We start from the raw sequence: 20,442 nt of genomic DNA, 5'->3' as shown, positions 1-20,442 counted from the left end.
GGGAATCGGCAATTTCCGGTGTTTTACGGTAAGTCACGGGACCCGAATGAAAGCACGCTTTTGTGTCACGTGATCGCCCAGGCAAGAAAGAAACGCGACAATGGCGGACGCAAGTCGTAAGTAATGTTGGATTTATCTCATCAAAAGCATGCTTGATCATTATAATCCTCAAGTAGATGATTTCTTTTATATGAGAAATTGCTAGTAGTTCTCACAAATTTAATTTCCTCTTTGTTTTTTCTTCTTCAGAGTACAGTTATTCAACGGCCGCAGGAGGGTGAGATATTTTCTTGAAGTTAAAAAAAAGTGGTCAATTTTATACGATTTACTGTTTGTTTGACTTTAAAACTATAATTTGATTGTGAATATAGCGTGTGATTTAAATTTTTTACACCTTTATTTAATAATTTAATTTCATATATTGGCAGCATTGTGTACTGATTAGGCTATTGTGCTTTACTGTTTTCCCTCTTTTCAAGCTACAGTGGGTACGGCCAGTCGACAGATGCAAGTGCATATGGACAGCAGCAAAGTGCATATGGACAGCCTGTAAGCATTGTAGAATCTGAAGTATCAAGTATGCAAGTTTTTTTGTTAAACAGGTCCAGTACAATCAACTATAGAATTATACTCTATCCCGAGTTTTTGCTTGCACCACATTTCACCTGATATTTCGATAAAAAATAAATACCATTGTGCTCAAACTATGTTCATCCATTAATATGAAAAATGTTCAGATTATCTGTTTTGAAACGCCCCCTCTACCGATTCAGGTTTCAATACACATCCCAAACTTGAAAGTCTACGTGGATTTTGCATTGCATCTGCCATTAATAAACCCGGATGATAACGTTGAAAAATTGCGCGAGTTGTCCTGAGTACTTCTGAATGGAGAACAGATGTAAACATTTCCTATTATAAATCACCATAAAATTTTTCATTCCTGTGTAATTTTATGAGTGAAAAGGGATAATTTGTCAATGAAGATATCTTGGTTATTTTCCATTTCGTTAATTTCAATTGTACTTCTTTCACAGGTATGTGTATTTTTATGAAAAATCATCAAAAAGCAGGGTTGGCAAGAAAGCGGGAAATACTCATATTTCCCAAGACAGTGGGAAATACTGGTAATTCCCGGGATTTACTGGTATTTCCCGGGAAATAAAGTACCACTACATATTTAAGTACTTCATATTCAGTCTAAATCAAATCTGCAGCCAGCAGGGATGTACACAATAGTACACCTTGTCAGCAATGGCATTTATAATTGTCTTCGATTTTAACAAGTTTTTACTGGCCAGTAATGCATTGGTTATCTTATGAATACTCCAAACATGGTTCATTCATACACCATTGTTAAGTCAGGTACATGTATAGGTGCATCTATACAGTTATCATAAACATGATATCAAAAGTTCTGTTTTCTAGTTATTTGATGTATGTGAAAATGGGCCAAGAAAATTATGAAAATTAAAGTGTGACTGTGTCACTACCTCAGTATGCAACACCCAAGAAGCCAATTAGCCACACTCATAGTATATATCTCCCCAAAACAGAAGCACAAAACTGTCAAGAGTCAATAGTTTATTAAAACAACATGTGTGTTTACTTAATTGTTACTTGTAACACCTACAGTAATTATAATAGTTTATTTTGTGCTTTAAATTATAAATCTGTACAACACAAAAGTTGGGGTTCAAAAAGCTGGACTAAAATTTGTACACTAGCAGCTATAGAAGTCTTTGGGAATAGGTGATGTGGTGAATTTAAGATTCATAAACTGACAGTGAAATGGCAAAGTATGCAAAATTGTGTTTCGATGCTTATTGTTAATATCTTATATCCTAAACATACTTTTTACATTGAACAAATTAAAGAAATTAGGATTAAAAATTTGTATTTCCCAGTTTATTGAAAATCAGTAGTATTTACCGCGACAGGAAATACCAGTATTTACCACTGGTAATTCCCAGCACTGGTATTTCCCGGCCAACCCTGTCAAAAAGTGATGGAAGCAATTACTTGGGACAGACTCTAGCTAGGTAGCTTGGATTATATACATAGGTTTATTTTGAAACCTGAAATAGTTTATTTAGCTACTCGATCATGCTTTTTTCTTAAGGTCAAGATCTAGTAAATGAAAGGTGCCTACAGATTTATGAAATTCAAGATATAAATTCTTTTATGATGCTTCATAAAAATATTTTTGTTTCATAGTGTGTACAGGGGCTTAAGTTTTTGGTAGACACAATGAAAAATCAAGTTTTAAACAACCATTTTCTATGAAATATGAAGGATGAAAGTAACAATTCTTGGAGTTTTGTCCATTTGTGAGTAATGAAATATATCTGGAATCCCTACAGTCTCTCCAAAAATGGCATTAAACCAGCTCTTGACCTCCTCTTTAAAATGATGTCAAATTGGATATAGGCACCAGGATTACTTTTCTTGTGATTAAATACAGAATGTCAAAATATTATTTTATTTTCTACATGATTTCTTTAAAGCCGTAAAATATGGGAAAAGATTCATCAAATCAATTATGATGTCATAATGGTTCTAGCACCAAAAGGACAGTTTGGAATCATTAACTAGATCTTGACCTTAAATGGGCATTTGTACAAAAAGTTGCATTTAGTGGCAGCAATAATTTTCAACTTTGAACTGATCTGAAAATAATTCATGAAAAAGTCACTCTTGGAAATGTTGCTCTTTCATTGCAGTTCTAAAAGTGTTGAGGCCATAAATAACGTTTATGTGTTACCAAACAGCTGCTTCTTAAATGGAATAATAAAGAAAAACAGTTTTGGTTAACATGATAATTGAATAGTAATAATTCAGCGCAATATGAAGTAATCATTCTTATTCATACCTCATCACACACAATGTGTCAGTTACTCAAACAAAAGAAATGCATGTTTTTCCTAGAACTGCTGAAAAGCAGCAATGTCTTAACTAGTTTTGCTCTGGGTTGCCTATCTAAAACTACACATACAGTGTAGACAGTTCCTTGCGACTTCTTGTCTATTTTACTATATAAATGCAAAATTTCATAAAGTTAGCTAAATAAACCTTCTCCAGGTATGTGAATAAAACTTTGTAGGTAAATAAGGGTAAGTTGCTAAATCTAGTGATTGTATTGGACCTGATAAAAGTGAAAATGTATTGAATTATTTGTGAGAGACCCGTTCCAATTTTCAGGCTGCGCAGGGCTATCAACAGCAAGGCTATACAGGATATGACCAGAGTGCTTATGGACAACAAGCAGGGCAGACTGCTGGTGCACAGAGCACAGGCTATGGACAGCAACCAGCTGCTCAGTCGTATGACACCTCGGGGGGTTATGGAGGTCAGCAGTATGGACAACAGCAACAGAGTGGATATGGTCAGCAAGGAAGTATGTTAACAACTTTTGACTTGCATTCTGTATATTCTAGATTTGACTTAGCTAGTATGTTTGGTGTTGCAACTTTGCAGTCGCAGGACAGTCACTTGTATATATTCTGAAAATTCAACCTAAACTTTGGTTGGTAGTGATGGTAGAAATTTGGATGTCTTTGCATTGTCTGCTTCTATTTGCTGCTTGAACATTTTTGAATGTTTGAGCTATAGAACCAGGGATGGGGTCGATTACTTTCAAAAGTAATCGATTAAATTACAATTACTTTGGTTTTTAAAAGTAATCTATTACAAGCTAATTACATCTATTTTAAAAAGTAATCGATTACATTAGATTACTTTTCCTCATTGTAATCATGATTACTTGTGATTATTTTAGATTACATTATTTGTTTTTCAGTTTTTTCATAGTTTAAATGTTTCATTAAAAAAAAAACCAGTGCATTTTTTGACGGGACTCTTTATTCTGGTATCAATGTAATTTGTTGCATTATGTATTATTTGCAGTAGTTTTTGCATTCCCCGATATGTATGCAGAACAGTATCTACATTTGGCTTTCACAATACCCGATGATGGTTGATCATCAGAAAACTTAAAATTTTGTACAGCAGACACCTTTTCTGAACAAAGTCCAACTAAAAGTGACCCTTTAAATAATTTTCCCAATTCAATAAGCACAGTATGTGAACTGTTTTCTAATGCGCCTAAAAGCATGGACTGTTGAATAGCAAACTCATTGTATCGTGACTGGACATGAATTTAAACATGATGCCCAAGGGCAATAAAGTAATACTGGCCAACTTTAAGACTGAACCTTATTCACTAAATATAAGATCCAATGAATAATGATTTCAACCTATTGAATTTTGCCATTGTAATCATAAAAGTAATCAAAAATTAATCATGATTACAGGACTTTTTTTTTTTACAGAGTAATCGATTAAATTACGATTACTTGTAATCAGAAAATGGATGATTACTGATTACTCATGATTACTCAGCAACCTGTAATCGATTACAGCTGATTACGATTACTGATTTTGATTACCCCATCCCTGAACTGATATTGACATGATTTAGCGACATCCTGTTTTTCACTTTGACAAGTCACATAGAGCAAAATTGTAGAAATTTAATTAGTCTTGAGATTCAAATCTCATTTACCATGTAGGTTATATTCTGCATGATTGGTCCTATTTGGCTCTTAAGCATCTAGGTTATTTTGTTCATAAATCCTGCCAATGGTTTTACAGCAGGACAATCTGCACAAGCTTATGCCTCGTATGTTCAACAGGGAGGTAAAGTGTTTTGTTTATATTGACACTTTGGCATAAAGGTTTCGGTTATAATTATAATAACAATGAATGAATAGTGCTAGGTCTCCATTCAGTGCTTGGTGATTGAACTCTTTGAAGCAATCCCTATTAATTTGTTTTCTTTCAGAAAAAAACCTTTTTGCAACATTTTTCTTTAAATACATAATTTGATGCATGCCACATTTTTTCATTATTAATTGAAAAAAACCAACAAATATGTGTATTTCATTCAAGAACTTATGTTAAGTTTAAATAACGTGTTGCTGTCATGTTCACTGACCTGAAATTACTGTAGAAGAGTGTTTGGGTTAGGATTAATAATATTTTTGTTCCATTTTCCTACTAGTTTATTGGAAAAAAGCATGTTCTATCTTGTATTTTATAGGACTCATTTTTAATTTCAAAAGCCTTTATATATGCATCAAGTAAAATGAAATGTTAAAAACTAAAAGATTGTGCATGTTATGTAGATACAGCTACATGACTAAAAAAGTGTTTGTTTTCTGACAGCAGTGAAATTTTTCATATGGGAACAATACACATTTTGCATGAAACTTCATTAGTTGTTTTCATTGGTTTCAGGTTATCAGACCCAATCCCAAGGAGGCGCAGGGTCATATGGGGGTCAGAGTGGGGGATACGGCGGTGGTAAGTCACTGACTATAAACAGGTAAAACCAGGTAGCACTGTTAAAATTAGAATATAACTGGGAGTCTATCAACTTTCTCTTTAGTGCTAACAAAAATAGTCTAAACAAATAAATAGAAGTGCATGTAAACCTGCATTTCATTAGTCAAGTTGATGATCCTTCTGGGAATGTAAATGTGGACCTTATTGTAAATTGCAGGTTATCAGGCCCAAGCAGCGGGTGGTGGGTCGTATGGTGGGGGACAGAGTGGGGGTCAGGCCGGCGGCGGCTATGGAGGGGGACAACAGTCCGGGGGTGGTTATGGAGGAGGAGGAGGAGGTTATGGCTCTCAGGATAACTACAGACAAGAGAGGGGCGGGGGATATGGTGACAGAGGGGGCATGAGAGGTAATATTAATTTTTCACTGGTTTACACAGAAAGTCTTAGACATCAGTCCTTTTGGCACAACTATCAGTCTTGTGGGATAATTCAAAAGAATCCTGAATGTTTAATAATGAGTGTTGAAATGTATTTGAATATGAACAGATTGTATAAGAGTAATCAATGAAGACCTGAATAGTTCACTTGACAATTTTGATTGTAGGTGGTCGTGGGGGCGGAGGAAGAGATGGCGGTGGCTATGGGTAGGTTACATTTCATTTTTACTTGTAATGGGTAAGCACTTATTATTCAAATGTAGTTTCTGGTGAAAAACAAATGTCAAGTAAACAAAAAAAGGGGGAATATAGAAAAAGATGTTTGAATATATGTCATTGATTATACTGATGATGTTTAAGTAGAAAATAAACTTGAATGGTGATATTGTTGGGGTTTAAAAAAAAAAGAAGAAAAGAGAAATCGACAAGTGAAATTTAGTTAAAGTAGAAATCCTTTATACCATGGTTACATGAATTGAGTATACTTGTTTAATTAACCCATATATGCAATTTTAGAGTCTATTTCCAACAGGTGACCATATGAAATGATGTTGACTGTATTTTGTTGCAAAAATTAAGAGTTATTAAAAGGTTTACCAAAGTATAAAGCAACATGCTCTTCTCTTTATGAAGAAAATGGTCAATATTATGGACTCGCTGGAACAATGTAGGCCCCTTATTTAAATGGTGACTTAAAATGAACTATCAAAGTTCTTCAACGGTAGTAATAAAAAGTGGAATAATAGAATAAAAGGTGGTGTTTTAAACAAACATAATTGACATACTGTGCTGTTCACTGTTTTGTGACAGGAGAAAGGCAGAACATAATGAATATAAGCTTTCTTGAAAGGTATGCTGTTATACTTATGATAGTAATACAATGGATTGAATGGGTAACTTAGTTGACAATGTTCAAGAAGATAAATCTTGCAACTTTGATAATAGATTTCATAAAATAAAAGTGAATGAAAATAATACAATATAAATGCTTGTGAAAAAGTAAGTTTCACTCACCATAATTTTTTTTTTGGTCTAAGAAAACTATTATTTACTGTTAATACAATTATTAATTAATTTGAATGTCACCATTAAATTTCCAATGATAAATGATGGAATAATTTCAATCGCTAATTTTTTATCAATGGTAAGGCAATAAAATAATTTTTCAAGGATATATTATATTGTATATATTATATGAGGAGCAAAGTATTGTGTCATTTATTGATACAAGTAAGTGTATAAAATTCTTTCAGGCTATTCAGAGGAATAAAATTGGCATTGCATTATGTGAATTTGTAACTTTATGTTAATTTTTTTTTTCATTTTAGATAAATAACACTTAATTTTAATTTGAAATACAGAAGAAATATTGAAAGTTAGCCCCACTGAGTTCATCACTGTGAACATCATAACCATTGTTTGAATAAGGCAAATGCAGGTCCAGAAAACATGAAGATCATGTACTACACACAGGTTGTTTGTGCAATGAAAAATAATTACATAAATATACCCACTGCATTTAAAGAAATGTATTTTAAAGAAAAAGTGTATATAAAAGAAAAACTCATAATAAGATGAGTCAAAATTGAATTAAACAACAAAGTTTAAAGAAAATTCCCAAATCTATAACCATTACACCTTTAAAAAAATCTGCCACTTAATATGGTTGCATGAGCAAGAGTTAAAAGGTGTGTGAATAACTTTAAAACACTTTGTCCAGCGAGTCCTGTGGGTATGCATATTTGGTTTAAAAACAAGAGTTTAAGCAAGAGTTTTCAGGGGTACGTTTGTGGCTCTGGTTGAAGGGTATTAAATGGTGTTTACTACAAAGGTTTTAGCAGAAAAAAGTTATTTACTACAGAGTTTAACAGAAAAAATAGTTAAAATGTCAAGTTTTCGTGAAATTGGTTTTGAAAACCCTGCTGTAGTACTTCCAAATACTGAAATGCCATGTACATTTGAATGCATCATATTTTATCTAAATATTTGTCACACATAAGTACAAACTAAATGCCAACTGTCATTGTATGCTCAAGTGTTTATAGTACATTTTCTGTTAGCAAAATTGGTTAATACTTGTTTAAATTGGAATTCTAGTATCCTTTGACCTCATGACAATTGCTCTTAGTCTGAAATCAAAAGGAGGGTTTTTATCTTTGATAGATTTTTGGTTTATCTCTCTTGAAAAAAGTACCCATATTTATGGTTGTGATAAATCTGAGGAAGTAGAGAAAACTTGATGCACCGTACATGTACAATAAAAAGTAGTGAACAGAATAAATATTTTGATGTATGTTTGGTTTTGATTTTCATCAGGTTTATCATTATTGTTGTCTTGGAAATGTTTTAAGATACTTCATTTGTTCTGTCAAGTAATTATTCTGTTCTGTATGAAAATAATTTCATGAGTCTATAAAATATACCAAATGTAGCATTCTTGTAGTTTGAAATTTTCAAATATAAAAAGACCAGTCTAGTTTGATATATATTATGTGATAAATAACTTATTAACGAAACAAAATATGTCATGGATATTTCATTATAGGCATTGAATCTGAACTGAATTTAAAAACTGATTGAGGTGATATTGTTATAAGAAAGAAAAGTAATGTTGGTGATTCTATGAAGCATGTTGTGGAGTTACACAGCCCAGTTATTACATACATGCACTGAGACAAGTTGTGCCCTAGTTAAAATGTGTCAACCAGAGCCACAGAAAAGTAGGATTTAAACAAAAGAAATGGTTAATATAAGCATAAAATTTCAAGACAGTAGACTTTCGGGATTGTATAGGGTGGCTTTGCAACAGTCTACATTATTGTCATGGTTCAATAATGAAACTGCCCAGAGTAAGAGGCAGTATTAGGGGTTTAGACATCCACCTACAGCTCAACACAGAGGACAGCGTTAGTCTCGACTGATTCTGTACAGTGTACAGGATTCAATCGAGATAATGACCCATGTAATACATTTCAGTGGTGGTCGAGGAGGTTTCAGCAAATTTGGTGGTAAGTCGGGTAACAAGTTACCATCAACATTTTTATAGCCTGTTTTATGTTGTTTTACTGAGACCTCAAAGAACAAGTACATTAAATTGGGTGAAATGGTTGTTAAGGTGTATACATGAAAAATCCCATTCAAATATCAGAAATATCTGTGGTGATATTACAGTGTTGATTATTATGGTTAAGTGACAATCAAGAGATTGAAAAGGTGCTTAAATTGCATTGAACATAAAGTGTTGGTCAAAATGAGAGAGTTTGTCAATGAAAAGATTACATTCTTGTGTTAATTGAAAGACACAAGTACTTTTTATGAGAAATTATTTTAAAAAATGTAAACTAAGTAGTGCTTTTTAGAGCTCAAGTTCAATGTAGCTAATTATATGTTGGAGAACTGTGTGAATTATTGTGAAGTTGATATTGAGGCAATCTGAATATCGGGTAAACTTGATTCATTTCATGGAAAGCCAGATCATGAAATTTCATTGAATTGAATATGATCTGTGTGGGCAGGGTGTGAATGTAAAAAGCTAAGAAAATCCTAAGTAGAGAATGTTCAGATGTTGAAGTTATCTTTGTACTTATTTGGTCATTGGTTTTGTAGGAGACAGGGGCAGAGATGATCGTGGTAAGTTTCTGTATTTTACTGCGATTGTGTCCGGGTTAACTTGTACTTGCAATTTTGCAAATAACTTGCTATGTGTGATTTGTGTTTGCAGGAGGTGGTGGTGGTGACATGATGGAAATGGTAGACACAATCTTCGTATCTGGATTACCAGAGGATATTGATGAAGATGGTCTAGTCCAACACTTTGGCAGCATCGGTGTTATAAAGGTATGCATAAGATAAAAACCGTGATGAATCAGGAGAATATTTTATTGAAAGACAAGTAATTACAGAATAACCACATGGTTTGTTTTTTTCATGGCAGACTGACAAGAGAACTGGTAAACCAAAAGTTTGGATCTACAAAGACAAAAACACTGGTAGGCCAAAAGGAGAAGCCACAATCACTTATGATGACTGTGAAACAGCCAAGGCAGCTATCAACTGGTTCAATGGTATGTAATCTTAATTGACATTGGTATAAAGAGATGAATCAATTTCAATTTTTTATCGGGGAAAAAAAAGAGCAAGATGTGTAAATGTGTAGATATACCTGACTTGGAAGGACTGTAAACAATTGCATAAAGTAGAGTTCAATTGGTTCAATTTTATTGATCAGATACCATTAGACTGTTTTGATATTTTATTTAATAGAGAAAGACTTTGGTGGCAACACAATAAAAGTGGAGATTGCCACTAGAAAAATGAACACAAACTTTGGTGGAGGTCGCGGGGGCGGAGGACGAGGAGGTAGTTTTGGTCGCGGTGAGTTCACCGTTTTTGTTAATCCATGACTGATGCCTTTATTTATGCTTCTTTTATATTCTATACTTTTGATTTGTACTACATGTACAATATGTGCCTTGTATAGTATGATATCAGTAAAGTAAACTGTTAAATCTTTAGTTTGATCATGTTGTAGTTTAAGATGAATATTTTGAATTTAGGTGGTAATGGAGGAGGAAGAGGTGGACGTGGAAGTTTTGGTGGTGGTGGAGGAGGAGGGGGAGGAAGTGGAGGTGAAGGTAAGCATTACTAGTTAATCTTACCAGAGTCATCCAATTAATGAAGAAGGCAGAATTTAACACCAACATCAATCCTGAGCTTTGAAAGTTAAATGAAAATCGTGAATCATTAATAAAAAAGATATGTCATTTTGGCCTTCTCTTGGGGTTAAAGTCTTCTTTAAAAAAAGAATTGGTTTTGATATGTCACTGGGAAAGTATGACTACTGACAGGCATCAGCACGATTACTCAAAAATGTAATCAATTAATAATCGATTACATAGGGAAATTTGTGTAATCGATTATTAATCGATTACACTCATTTTTGTCCAGTAATCGATTGTAATGGATTACTTTATAACATGTAATCGATTAATAATCGAATACTTTAGAAATAATTTCATTAAAATGTGCGTCTACTGTGGGGCTTTGTAACTTGCAGGCTTGATTTACTTAAATGACAAGTGTGTGAGGATTGTAGTTAATAGTGTAGTTATTAAATTAAGCTGATAATTTTATGAACTGCAAGGATTTGTCTAGGATTAATCTAGGGCATGATAACTCCAAATTTGGGCATTTTTCTTCAAGAGAAAATTTCCCCTGCTGTGTATGCACTTTATGCACTCTAAATGGTCATACAAATACTGAAATTTAATTTTGACCAGAGAGCTTTGTCCCTATAGACCCTCCCCCAGCAAGGCTATGACCCCAGCTGATGTTCCCAATTTCTCAATAAGGGGTAGTTTCCAGCAAAACCCAGAATGATCCCCATTTTTTGTATTCATAAAAATATATTTCAGAGATTAAAAGTTATTTATGAAATAGTGAAAATATATACCGTATTCTTATTTTCAAGGTGGAAGAGAAGGAGATTGGATCTGCCCCAATGAGTAAGTGTTGATAATAATTACATAGCAAGTGAACCATGAATGGATTAATTTATGTATTGCAAATTGATTGACCACAGGTTAAATATTTCAAAATGTTAAAAACATTCTTTGTCTAATTCTCCATATCAACACACCCCCCCCTTAATATTGAATTAATTACATGCATAAGAAGCTAATACCCATTGGTGACTGTGTAGTGTTCAATTCTACATCTTTTCAGGCAATGTGGAAACAATAACTTTTCATGGAGAAATAACTGCAACAGATGTAATGCCCCTAGACCAGGAGGTGGAGGCGGAGGAGATGATGATGGTGAGGTTACAACAACACTCAGTTTCTGCATTGATTTGGTCAGAAAGTGACAGTGCTAAATTTTTAATAAGAAACTCAAATTTTATTTTATATTCGCTATAGGTTTCCGTGGGGGACGGGGTGGAATGAGAGGTGGTCGTGGTGGATTCGACAGAGGTCGTGGTGGTGGTGGGGGATTTGGCGGTGGCCGTGGTAGAGGAGGTGGATTTGGTGGTGACCGAGGCCGTGGAGGCGGAGGTTTCCGCGGAGGACGAGGTGGTGGAGACAGAGGAGGCAGAGACAGGTCAGTCACACATGTAGCCACATGTAATAATGCTCTGTGGAAAAGATCTACACAAGGGTTAAAACAGTACTAGTGTACTGTGGAGAAAATTAACACTAGGGTTAACACTGACAGGTCATTCACATACAGCCACTTGTACCTATGTACTGTGGAAAAGATCTACACTAGGGTTAGCAAATGTTAAAGATTAGTAACTTCACAAATGCAGTGTGAAGTTACTAATCTTTATGTTGTTTGGTTTTGACAATTTCATAAAGCTGCATGACACATTATACAGTGGTATAAACTTATTCACAGAATTGATAGCTGCCTACAGAATATTGATTGAATAAATTGGCCAGAATATTGTTTGCAGTGTAAATGTTTTTGGCATATTAGGTTTTCAGAGATGTAATAAACAAATGTTCACTCTTTCAGGGGAGGTGGCATGGGTGGTGGCCGACAAGACAGAAGACCGAAGCCATATTGATCTGGAGTGTAATGGTCACCTTGCATTTTGATGAACATTGTCGTGTAATCATGTCTCATTTTATTTGCATTGTTTTAATTTTTCATCCTTTTAAAATGCTGACACAGTCCTTATTCTGCCATTGTTAATAAATCATGTCATGTATGTTGTTTCTGATTTATTATTGGATATATGGAAATACCCGTGGTATTGTCGGGTAGTGTTATGATATTTAAAGCACATAGATTAAATTCAATAAAGCTGACACATCTGTTTCATAGAGGTAGAGATTGGTTAGAGTAAAGACCATAGCATTTTAATGCAGGTTACTTATTGGCTGTTCGTGACAAGTGAGATGACAAGAATTGCGCGTTACCTATGGAGGAGATGGTTTGAACTAGTTCTTGTGCTAGATACAAATTAGGATATGTTAAACCGCTCAAATTTGAGTATGCGATCCTTTTAAATTTTATCTATGCAGGATGTAATATAAAACGGTTACTAACTGTAGAATTGCTGCCATTCCACTAATGGCGTGTCGGTATGCATTATCCGGCGTGCTGATCTTCATATTACGCACCGATTAACTGAAATGAAATCAATACTATTTTGCATATCAAACACTGAACCAGTGATGAAACTGACCAATGGAATTGAATGATGGGTTACGACTATACTTGCGATTATCAACACGTGGTCAAAGGAATATACATGTACAACAATAAAAAATGTTTTTGTGTGTTTTTGTTTCTATAGAATAGAAGTACGGATTAAAAAAATTGTTTTACTAGAAGTTTGTAATAATCTTGATGTAATATATTAAAAATTCTATAATTGATAACAAATTATGATACACACTATACTGCTTAAGCTCGTAGGTTTTTTTTACATCAAAGGGCAGCACCCTTTCTATCCGAAATACACTGAAATAAGTATGCAATTAATTGAATGTCCATGATTTAAGAATTGAAGTTGAGAGATTAAAAAGTTTGCAAAACGACCATGGATATTGATAATTTTGCAGTGACCCCTCATAACCGGACGATCAATAATAATCTTATCTTTTCTGTATTATCTCGTCACGCATGTCCAGAACACAGCAGGGGAATTTTTTCCATTTCACGCGAGGGGTAGCTTAATTTGGCCCACAGATTATTGGTGTGACGGCGATCTGTAGTTAAATATATTTGTTGAGTACTACTTGTTAGGGGAACTGTTTCTCATTGGCTGTCGGGTTCTCCACGTGTAATAACCAGTTACCCGTGTCACTTGCTTCCACGTAGAACAACAGCTTTGGCCTTCAAATACTTCACCTACCCGTCCAACTTCCTTGTTTGCTGAAGAAATAGGTGGATTAATAGAAATGTGATATCTCTATTTATTTAAATTGATATTACGATAGGGTGACGTATGCATGCATGTGTATGATGATCTATTTTTAATATGTTGGAAGTAAATATTCGATAAGGAAAAGCATGCCAAGGTCGAATTTGATTTGTTGAATTTTAAAAGCATGGCTGCATGGCGGGGCCCTTTTACTGTTGCCAATTTAACTATCATTCGAAGCGAATTAAAAATTTGATGATATTCTCGAAGAATTGATGATATCAAAGAAAACGTTAATTTTATTGACATTTATTATATTGTTTGCTAAATAGATACACACGCTCCATAAACTATTGTTCTCATCAATGATAAAATTATATTAGTTCAAACAAGGCCTGCATGGAAGGGTCTTCTCTTATCAAGGAAAAACAAATCATTTGTTGCATGCATCAAGAAGATTGTTATTAATTCTAAATGGGTTTTTTTTAATTAAAGCATTTTAAAATATCAAGCAATTCTTTTATCAATTTTGTTTCATTGAAGTTATCTACAGGTGTAACTTTTATAGTATCTTGGCGTACTATATAGCCCTCAATCAGAAACTTCTTGTATAAACCATGTCAAGCAGATTGTAAGAACAAAAACTAGTAATTGTCTTGCTCGGCATTTATTGGGTTCGTGGTGTAGTAAAAATATCATGACTCTTAAATAATCTCAATTAAATTATCTTACAAGACTTCAAATTACACTTAGATAAGGCGCTGTACAATGGAAGTAGAAAAATAAACATGCATGCACTTCATTCACTGTGAACTGCCAGTATAAACACATTAAACTTGAGTGACCACCTTAAAGGTGTGTCCCTTCATTGTTAGCACTTCCTCCGTTATCAATCACTCGTTCACCCCCCCCCCCCCCCCATCGTTCACCCCCTATCTTTCACCCCATCCCAACCCCACTCCTTACCGTCTATAGATAACCAACCCAAGTTTCTTCTATTTTAACTATTTCACGTAATCCAAGCCTCAAGAATCGATATTCGACAAGACATTCGCAATAAAGTGCAGTAACAACAATAATAATAACAAAATATATTTATTACATATAAAATACAGATTTTATTTTAAAAATTCTAAAAAATGCATGTACAATTACAAAAAGAAGTATGTATACACGTCAATGATTAGATCTTGAAAGTGAAAGACAATTCGCAGAGCGAGACGGAATAACAGAAATATTTTCCATGAAATAAATAAATTTCCGCGCCACTAAAAAGTTACGTATAGATATGTAAAACTCGCAAACAAAAACATGCATGTTCAAACACATAAAAAGGGAAGAGCGTTCAACCAAGGAAAGAATTCAATCACTTCCTCTACCTCTGACCTGATATTGTACGGTGTTCTAATACACTTCCTGTGTGTTCTCCCCCGCAGAGCTGCACTCAATAGAGAATCGTACTTCTAGATTAAATCTGGCAGTGACGTATCAATGGTTCCAACGACAGTTGGGTAATTAATGCATGATAATGTGATTTGGGACATTGACTAGAGTATTTTGAGACAACATAATAATTCGCACTCATCATCAAAACGTTTGCATTCAAAAATCCATTTAAAAAGCACATTCAAGCAGACGAAACACAATAAATAATGGTAAACTCATTGAACACAATACTGGAACCTTAACCTCTGGGCATCGTCTGCCTATCGTTTTTGATGCAGACACAGCCATTGGAAACCTTCTCCCAGAAGTAGTCGTACACATACACTCCCTTTTTGTTACACCCCGTCACCCTCAGCACTCTGGTATAGTAAAACAGACGCACACAGGCTTTGTCCGGGGAGCCAAGACAACCGTTACATTTACAATGAACCTGCAGCATCATGCTTGGGATCCTGAATCTATCATACTCCATCACCTTGTACCCGGGACACACGTGTAATTTGTTCTCCAGAGTTGCTGGACACGTCGTGTTCTCGTTATCTAAGTTGACATATACACTGCCCTTGTATTGAGGAGGAACAGTCACTTTGTTGCGCAGTTTATCCATTAGATAAAAACTTTCTGGCAAGTCTTTTAGTTTGTATCGGCTCAGACCGCGCGCAAGCTTACGGACGGAAGATGGATTGCGACAATTTGTCCTGCCACTTTCAACTTGACAACAAAAGAAAGTCAGCAAAAGCATGGGACAAATCTGTAATGATAAAAAAGTAATGTCCCAAACTCGAAAACTATTTTGAAAAAAGATGAAGAAAATTTGAATTAAAAATATTGTCGTCAAATTAATAACAAAAAAAAACTTAACTTTGAAATGAAATTATACTTTAAATAGACATGCATACCTTTTTCAATGACATATTAAATTTTTTTGCTGATATTTTGCCTGCTACCTTTCCAATATTTTCAATATTTATTTAGTATCTGTAGAGTCTCTACTAATTGTGTTCATTAAAATCTTATAACACCTGCTGTTATATATATACCCTTATGCGTGTTTGTTATGACTGCCTCGTCCAATTACAGTCTTCAAACCTCGAAAAAGGAAGTTTCAACTAGCAAATCCAGATAGTAAAATACCCAGGATGTAATTTATACTATTTTTAGCTGCAGTTGGCTCGTATTATTTTGAATTGCTTAATTCTTCTACGATATGTGAAATAAATTTTACCTGTGCCAGTAATTTAACACTGATCTAGTCGTATAACTAATATTATGATTTCAATGGATTTTCTTTCGTATCACCGAAAAATCTGTCCAATTAATTAAGAGTAAGTTAATTCATTTGTTTCGAGGAATAAAGTTTATTAAATATTATTTAATAAACTCGACATAACAATTTACACCCATTTCTCAACAGAATGGTCTGCAGTTATATTGTAGAACAATAACCTCGTGACTCAGAACGCTCTACTAATAAGTAAAAAACATTTATTATGTATTTAATTATATTTTTTAATACCATTTTATGTGAAATTTTGCTGTAATTCTAGAAATCTTTCATCTTATTGCACCGTTCATGGATAAAGAGTAAATAATTAATTAATTAAATCTTAACTTCTTCAATTATTTAAACACATTTTGTCTTACGTCATTAAAACATTATCCTACAATAACAAAATTAAAAATACATTGCACTGTATGTATCTTGTTTAAAAAGCGACTTTTTGTCAACTTAAACTACGGGAGAGAGCATCTATAGGAATATGATTTATAAAATATACATATAAGTATATAAGTGAATATGGACAACAGGCAAAAAATAGCCTATATTAGTCCTCTATCAAATATTTTATATTAAAATAGTTACAGTGAATACTTTTTATACACATTTTACAAACTTATAATGTACAAAATTTTCCCATTTTGGCTTAAAACTCAGCTTAGAATGAAGTTGATTAACAATACTCTACGAGTATGTAAAACGTTATACCCTGTTCTCATTTAAGTTTTACCCTATCCATTTAGTGGTATACATACAGCAAGTATTATAAAATCTTTCTTTTTAAAATCTTTCTTTTTGCTATGTCAAAATTGTTCATTTAATAACATATCCGGACAACAAACAAGTCTCTATTTTTAAAATGTAAATACATATGGACAATTTTTTTTAAATATTCAAATTCATAATTAAAACTCGACTGAATGGAAAAGGGTAGGTTAATTTATCTATTTCGCTCGTGGTCTTTAATTGTGTGTTGTGGGAAATAGGCTGTATATCATTTACTTGATAATAAGAAATTTTAGAGAGAGAATGTATAGCTTCACAAAATATCTTTTTACGAGTAGAGAAAAAATGTATAACTTCACAAAATATCTTTTCACAAATCACACGCATTTCAAATCTTAATCATCATCATCATCATCATCTCTCTCTCTCTCTCTCTCTCTCTCTCTCTCTCTCTCTCTCTCTCTCTCCACCGCATGTGCACTTCCTGTCACTGTTCAATCAATTAGTCAAGCTCAATACAATATAACATATTTTCCTTTAACATTAGAAATGACAGTAGGCATCGAATGAAATTGAGACATTGTTACAGTTCATGAAATGACAAGTTGGAGTAAACACGAATAGGAAGGGGCAATGGAAGAAAGGGGGTATCATGGAATTATGGAAGTTGAAGACTTCTAAAAATAAATCTAATTATTTAACATTAATCTAGATATGTAAGTAAAAGAACAAGATGCCCATGCCACTAAGCGCTCAACTGAACAACATTACGTTGTATCATTCTACTTCAAATTATTTTAAAGAAGAAAATCCTTGAAATTATTGTAATACTTGTGATGATATTCCAAGATTTGACAATAAATTTAAGAAACATGGTCACGAGTTTGGTCATTTCCCCTATTTCCTTTACTTCTATGTCACAAGTTGAGCTTTAAACCCATCTAAGGGTCCCAGTATTAGTTCAGATGTCACAGTAACAATTTAAAATCTACACTATCTTACAATTCTTGCATAGTAATCGTTTTTAAGAAAATTAAAAAATATCGATATACATATATATTTGAATTTTTATCTTTGAACCCCTCCAGGGGCACCTGATCAGTCCAGAGGTCAATATTTTAACAATTTAGCATATAAGCTATCATAGAATGCTTGCACAGTAATCTTATAATTTGTAGCAATGTAGTTGATTAGAAGAATATTTCTACGTTAAACTTGAAACCCCTTCGGGGGCCCCAGTAATGGTCACGGGGTCACAATTTTAACGAATTAGAATCCACATTATTTTAGAATACATGGACATGGACATAGCTTTGTGGTTCTTGAGAAAAAGATTTTTAATAATTTTTCTTATATATTGCTATGTTAAACTTTGAACCCTTCCTGAGGCCCCAGTATTCATCCGGGGTCTACAGTTTTAACAATTTAGAATTTTCACTATCTTAGAGTGCTTGCATATTAATCCCACAATTTGTAGCTTAGCTATTCTTGAGAAGATTTTTAAATATATTCCCTACATATCCACCTGTTAAACATTGAACCCCTTCTTGGGCCCAGTATTGGTCCGGAGGTCACGGTTTTAACAATTTATGACTTTCTCTATCTTAGACATATAATTTCACAATTTGTTGCATTGTAGTTGCATTGTAGTTCTTTTAAAAGATGAAGATTTTGAAACATTTCTCCCTTATATTTCTATGTTACATTACGAACCTCTTCTTGGGCCCCAGTATTGATTTTAAGAATTAAGAATATTTACTATATATGCAAGCTTTGGTGTATATTTTAGCGTTTCCGGTGCAGTGGCTCTTGAGAATAAGAATTTATTTAGACACATACCCCATTTTTACTTTTTCTCAATTATCTTCCTTTTAAAAAGGATTCGTTCTTTATTTTAACAATTTAGAATTCCCTTCTTATAATGGTGTTTTGTACCAAGTTTGGTTAAATTTGGCCCATTTTTTCATGAGGAAAAAGTAAAAAATATGAAAGGTTCACAGACGGACGGACGGACAGACGGAGGACAGTGTCTTACAGTTGATCAGAAAATCTCACTTGAATCTCCGTTTCAGGTGAGCTAAGTTTTTGTTTATATTTATTTAGAAGTTAAGAAATATGTACGATAGAAAAAAAAACCAAACAAAACTTTGATTCTCAAAAGGGATTTTATCCGGGAAATCCATCTCCCCATTGGTCAATTCTTTTGTTATTCGCAATAGTTCTTTTTTTTGTGTGAGGTTTTGTCACAGGAAAATGAATTCGATTAGCTTCTTTTTAATTTTATCCTAGCTAGTGTTGAGAAGACATCATTATATGCATAAATTTTAAGTTATTCTATTAACTAGAGTGAACACATCGAAGTTTTGTTAAATACATGTATGCGTCAAGTTCTATACTGGTTTGCGAAAAACACACTCAGTGTGCTATGAATCTAGATTTTATCTAAGAGTTAACAAACGAAGGCAAATAACAGAAGTTTGTAGACGTTGTAGAGAGGAGAAACCCAGAACTATAGGAAAACATGAGGTTTTAAAATATTTTTGATCCGGATTAATAAGGTAATTCAAGGAAAATTTCAGCATTTTCACTGCTTTGGAATGCAAACTTGCTTTTTATTTACGTATGGAAGATTTTTTTAATTTAAGTATTTTCTACTCTTTACTGCATTTTAGTAGATATATAAATTACTCACAGGCATGTGTATGTTTAAATTTTACTTTTCCGTGAGATGCTTGTATTTCCTATGGAGCCCCCCCCCATATATATATATATATATATATATATATATATATATATATATATATATATATATATATATATATATATATATATATATATATATATATATATATATATATATATTTAAATATATATATATATATATAATATGTCATAGAACACACCGAAAGACCGAGTGCCCCAGACAGCAATTCTTTGTTGCTGAAAGTTGTACTGTGACTATAACCCGATGCTGTTGTTATATTGGTATTTCCATACACCAGAACAACAATAGGACCTATGTGATATTTATCAGACCTAAGAGTGTAAAACCCGATCAATGATACGGCGCGTTGAATACCTTGAGATCCTTGTTGTTATTTCCCTTAAACAACAAAAGACGTTAGAGGATTTAAAAAATATTGAACGGAACGAGTTCCATGTTTTCTAGATAACCAAAGGATTTGAGTTCCAGAATGTTACTGGCAGTTTATTGTGAATTAATTATTTTTGATCTTTCCGTACCGCTTTCCGTCGGAGTGCCAACGTTACTATGTTTTATCTAAAATGACTAACATTAATGTCCTTAGAAGTAACAAGAGTATAAAATGATATATG

General features: G+C 33.5%; 2 protein-coding genes across 7 annotated transcripts; one reads left to right on the top strand and one right to left on the bottom strand.

The window, feature by feature from the left end:
* Positions 1-7: 7 nt before the first annotated feature.
* On the top strand, positions 8-12,494 carry LOC105335954 (RNA-binding protein FUS). 6 transcript variants are annotated; one of them, XM_011440111.4, is made up of 18 exons: positions 8-116; positions 250-277; positions 486-549; positions 3,202-3,397; positions 4,654-4,698; positions 5,299-5,364; positions 5,564-5,752; positions 5,950-5,989; positions 8,759-8,790; positions 9,389-9,412; positions 9,504-9,619; positions 9,717-9,846; positions 10,046-10,156; positions 10,339-10,416; positions 11,253-11,286; positions 11,507-11,598; positions 11,701-11,881; positions 12,299-12,494. In XM_011440111.4, the coding sequence occupies exons 1-18, from the start codon at positions 101-103 to the stop codon at positions 12,348-12,350; spliced, it is 1,494 nt and encodes a 497-aa protein (XP_011438413.3). In that variant the 5' UTR covers positions 8-100; the 3' UTR covers positions 12,351-12,494. The 6 variants fall into 6 exon arrangements, with proteins under 6 accessions (XP_011438413.3, XP_011438405.3, XP_065936232.1 ...); XM_011440103.4 differs by having other exon boundaries at positions 11-116; positions 480-549; XM_066080160.1 differs by lacking the exon at positions 10,339-10,416 and having other exon boundaries at positions 11-116; positions 480-549.
* Positions 12,495-14,791: 2,297 nt separating this feature from the next.
* On the bottom strand, positions 14,792-16,108 carry LOC105335987 (uncharacterized). The gene is made up of 2 exons (XM_011440143.4): positions 16,001-16,108; positions 14,792-15,852 (listed from the first exon to the last, which is right to left on the bottom strand). Exons 1-2 carry the CDS (start codon positions 16,013-16,015, stop codon positions 15,340-15,342), a joined length of 528 nt encoding a protein of 175 aa, XP_011438445.3. The 5' UTR covers positions 16,016-16,108; the 3' UTR covers positions 14,792-15,339.
* Positions 16,109-20,442: the final 4,334 nt, after the last annotated feature.

The sequence above is a fragment of the Magallana gigas genome, chromosome 3 (genome assembly GCF_963853765.1).
Source record: "Magallana gigas chromosome 3, xbMagGiga1.1, whole genome shotgun sequence".
NCBI classification, from domain to species: Eukaryota; Metazoa; Mollusca; class Bivalvia; order Ostreida; family Ostreidae; genus Magallana; species Magallana gigas.
Note: the sequence above shows the minus strand (reverse complement) of the source record. Positions and strands in the feature narration are given on the sequence as shown.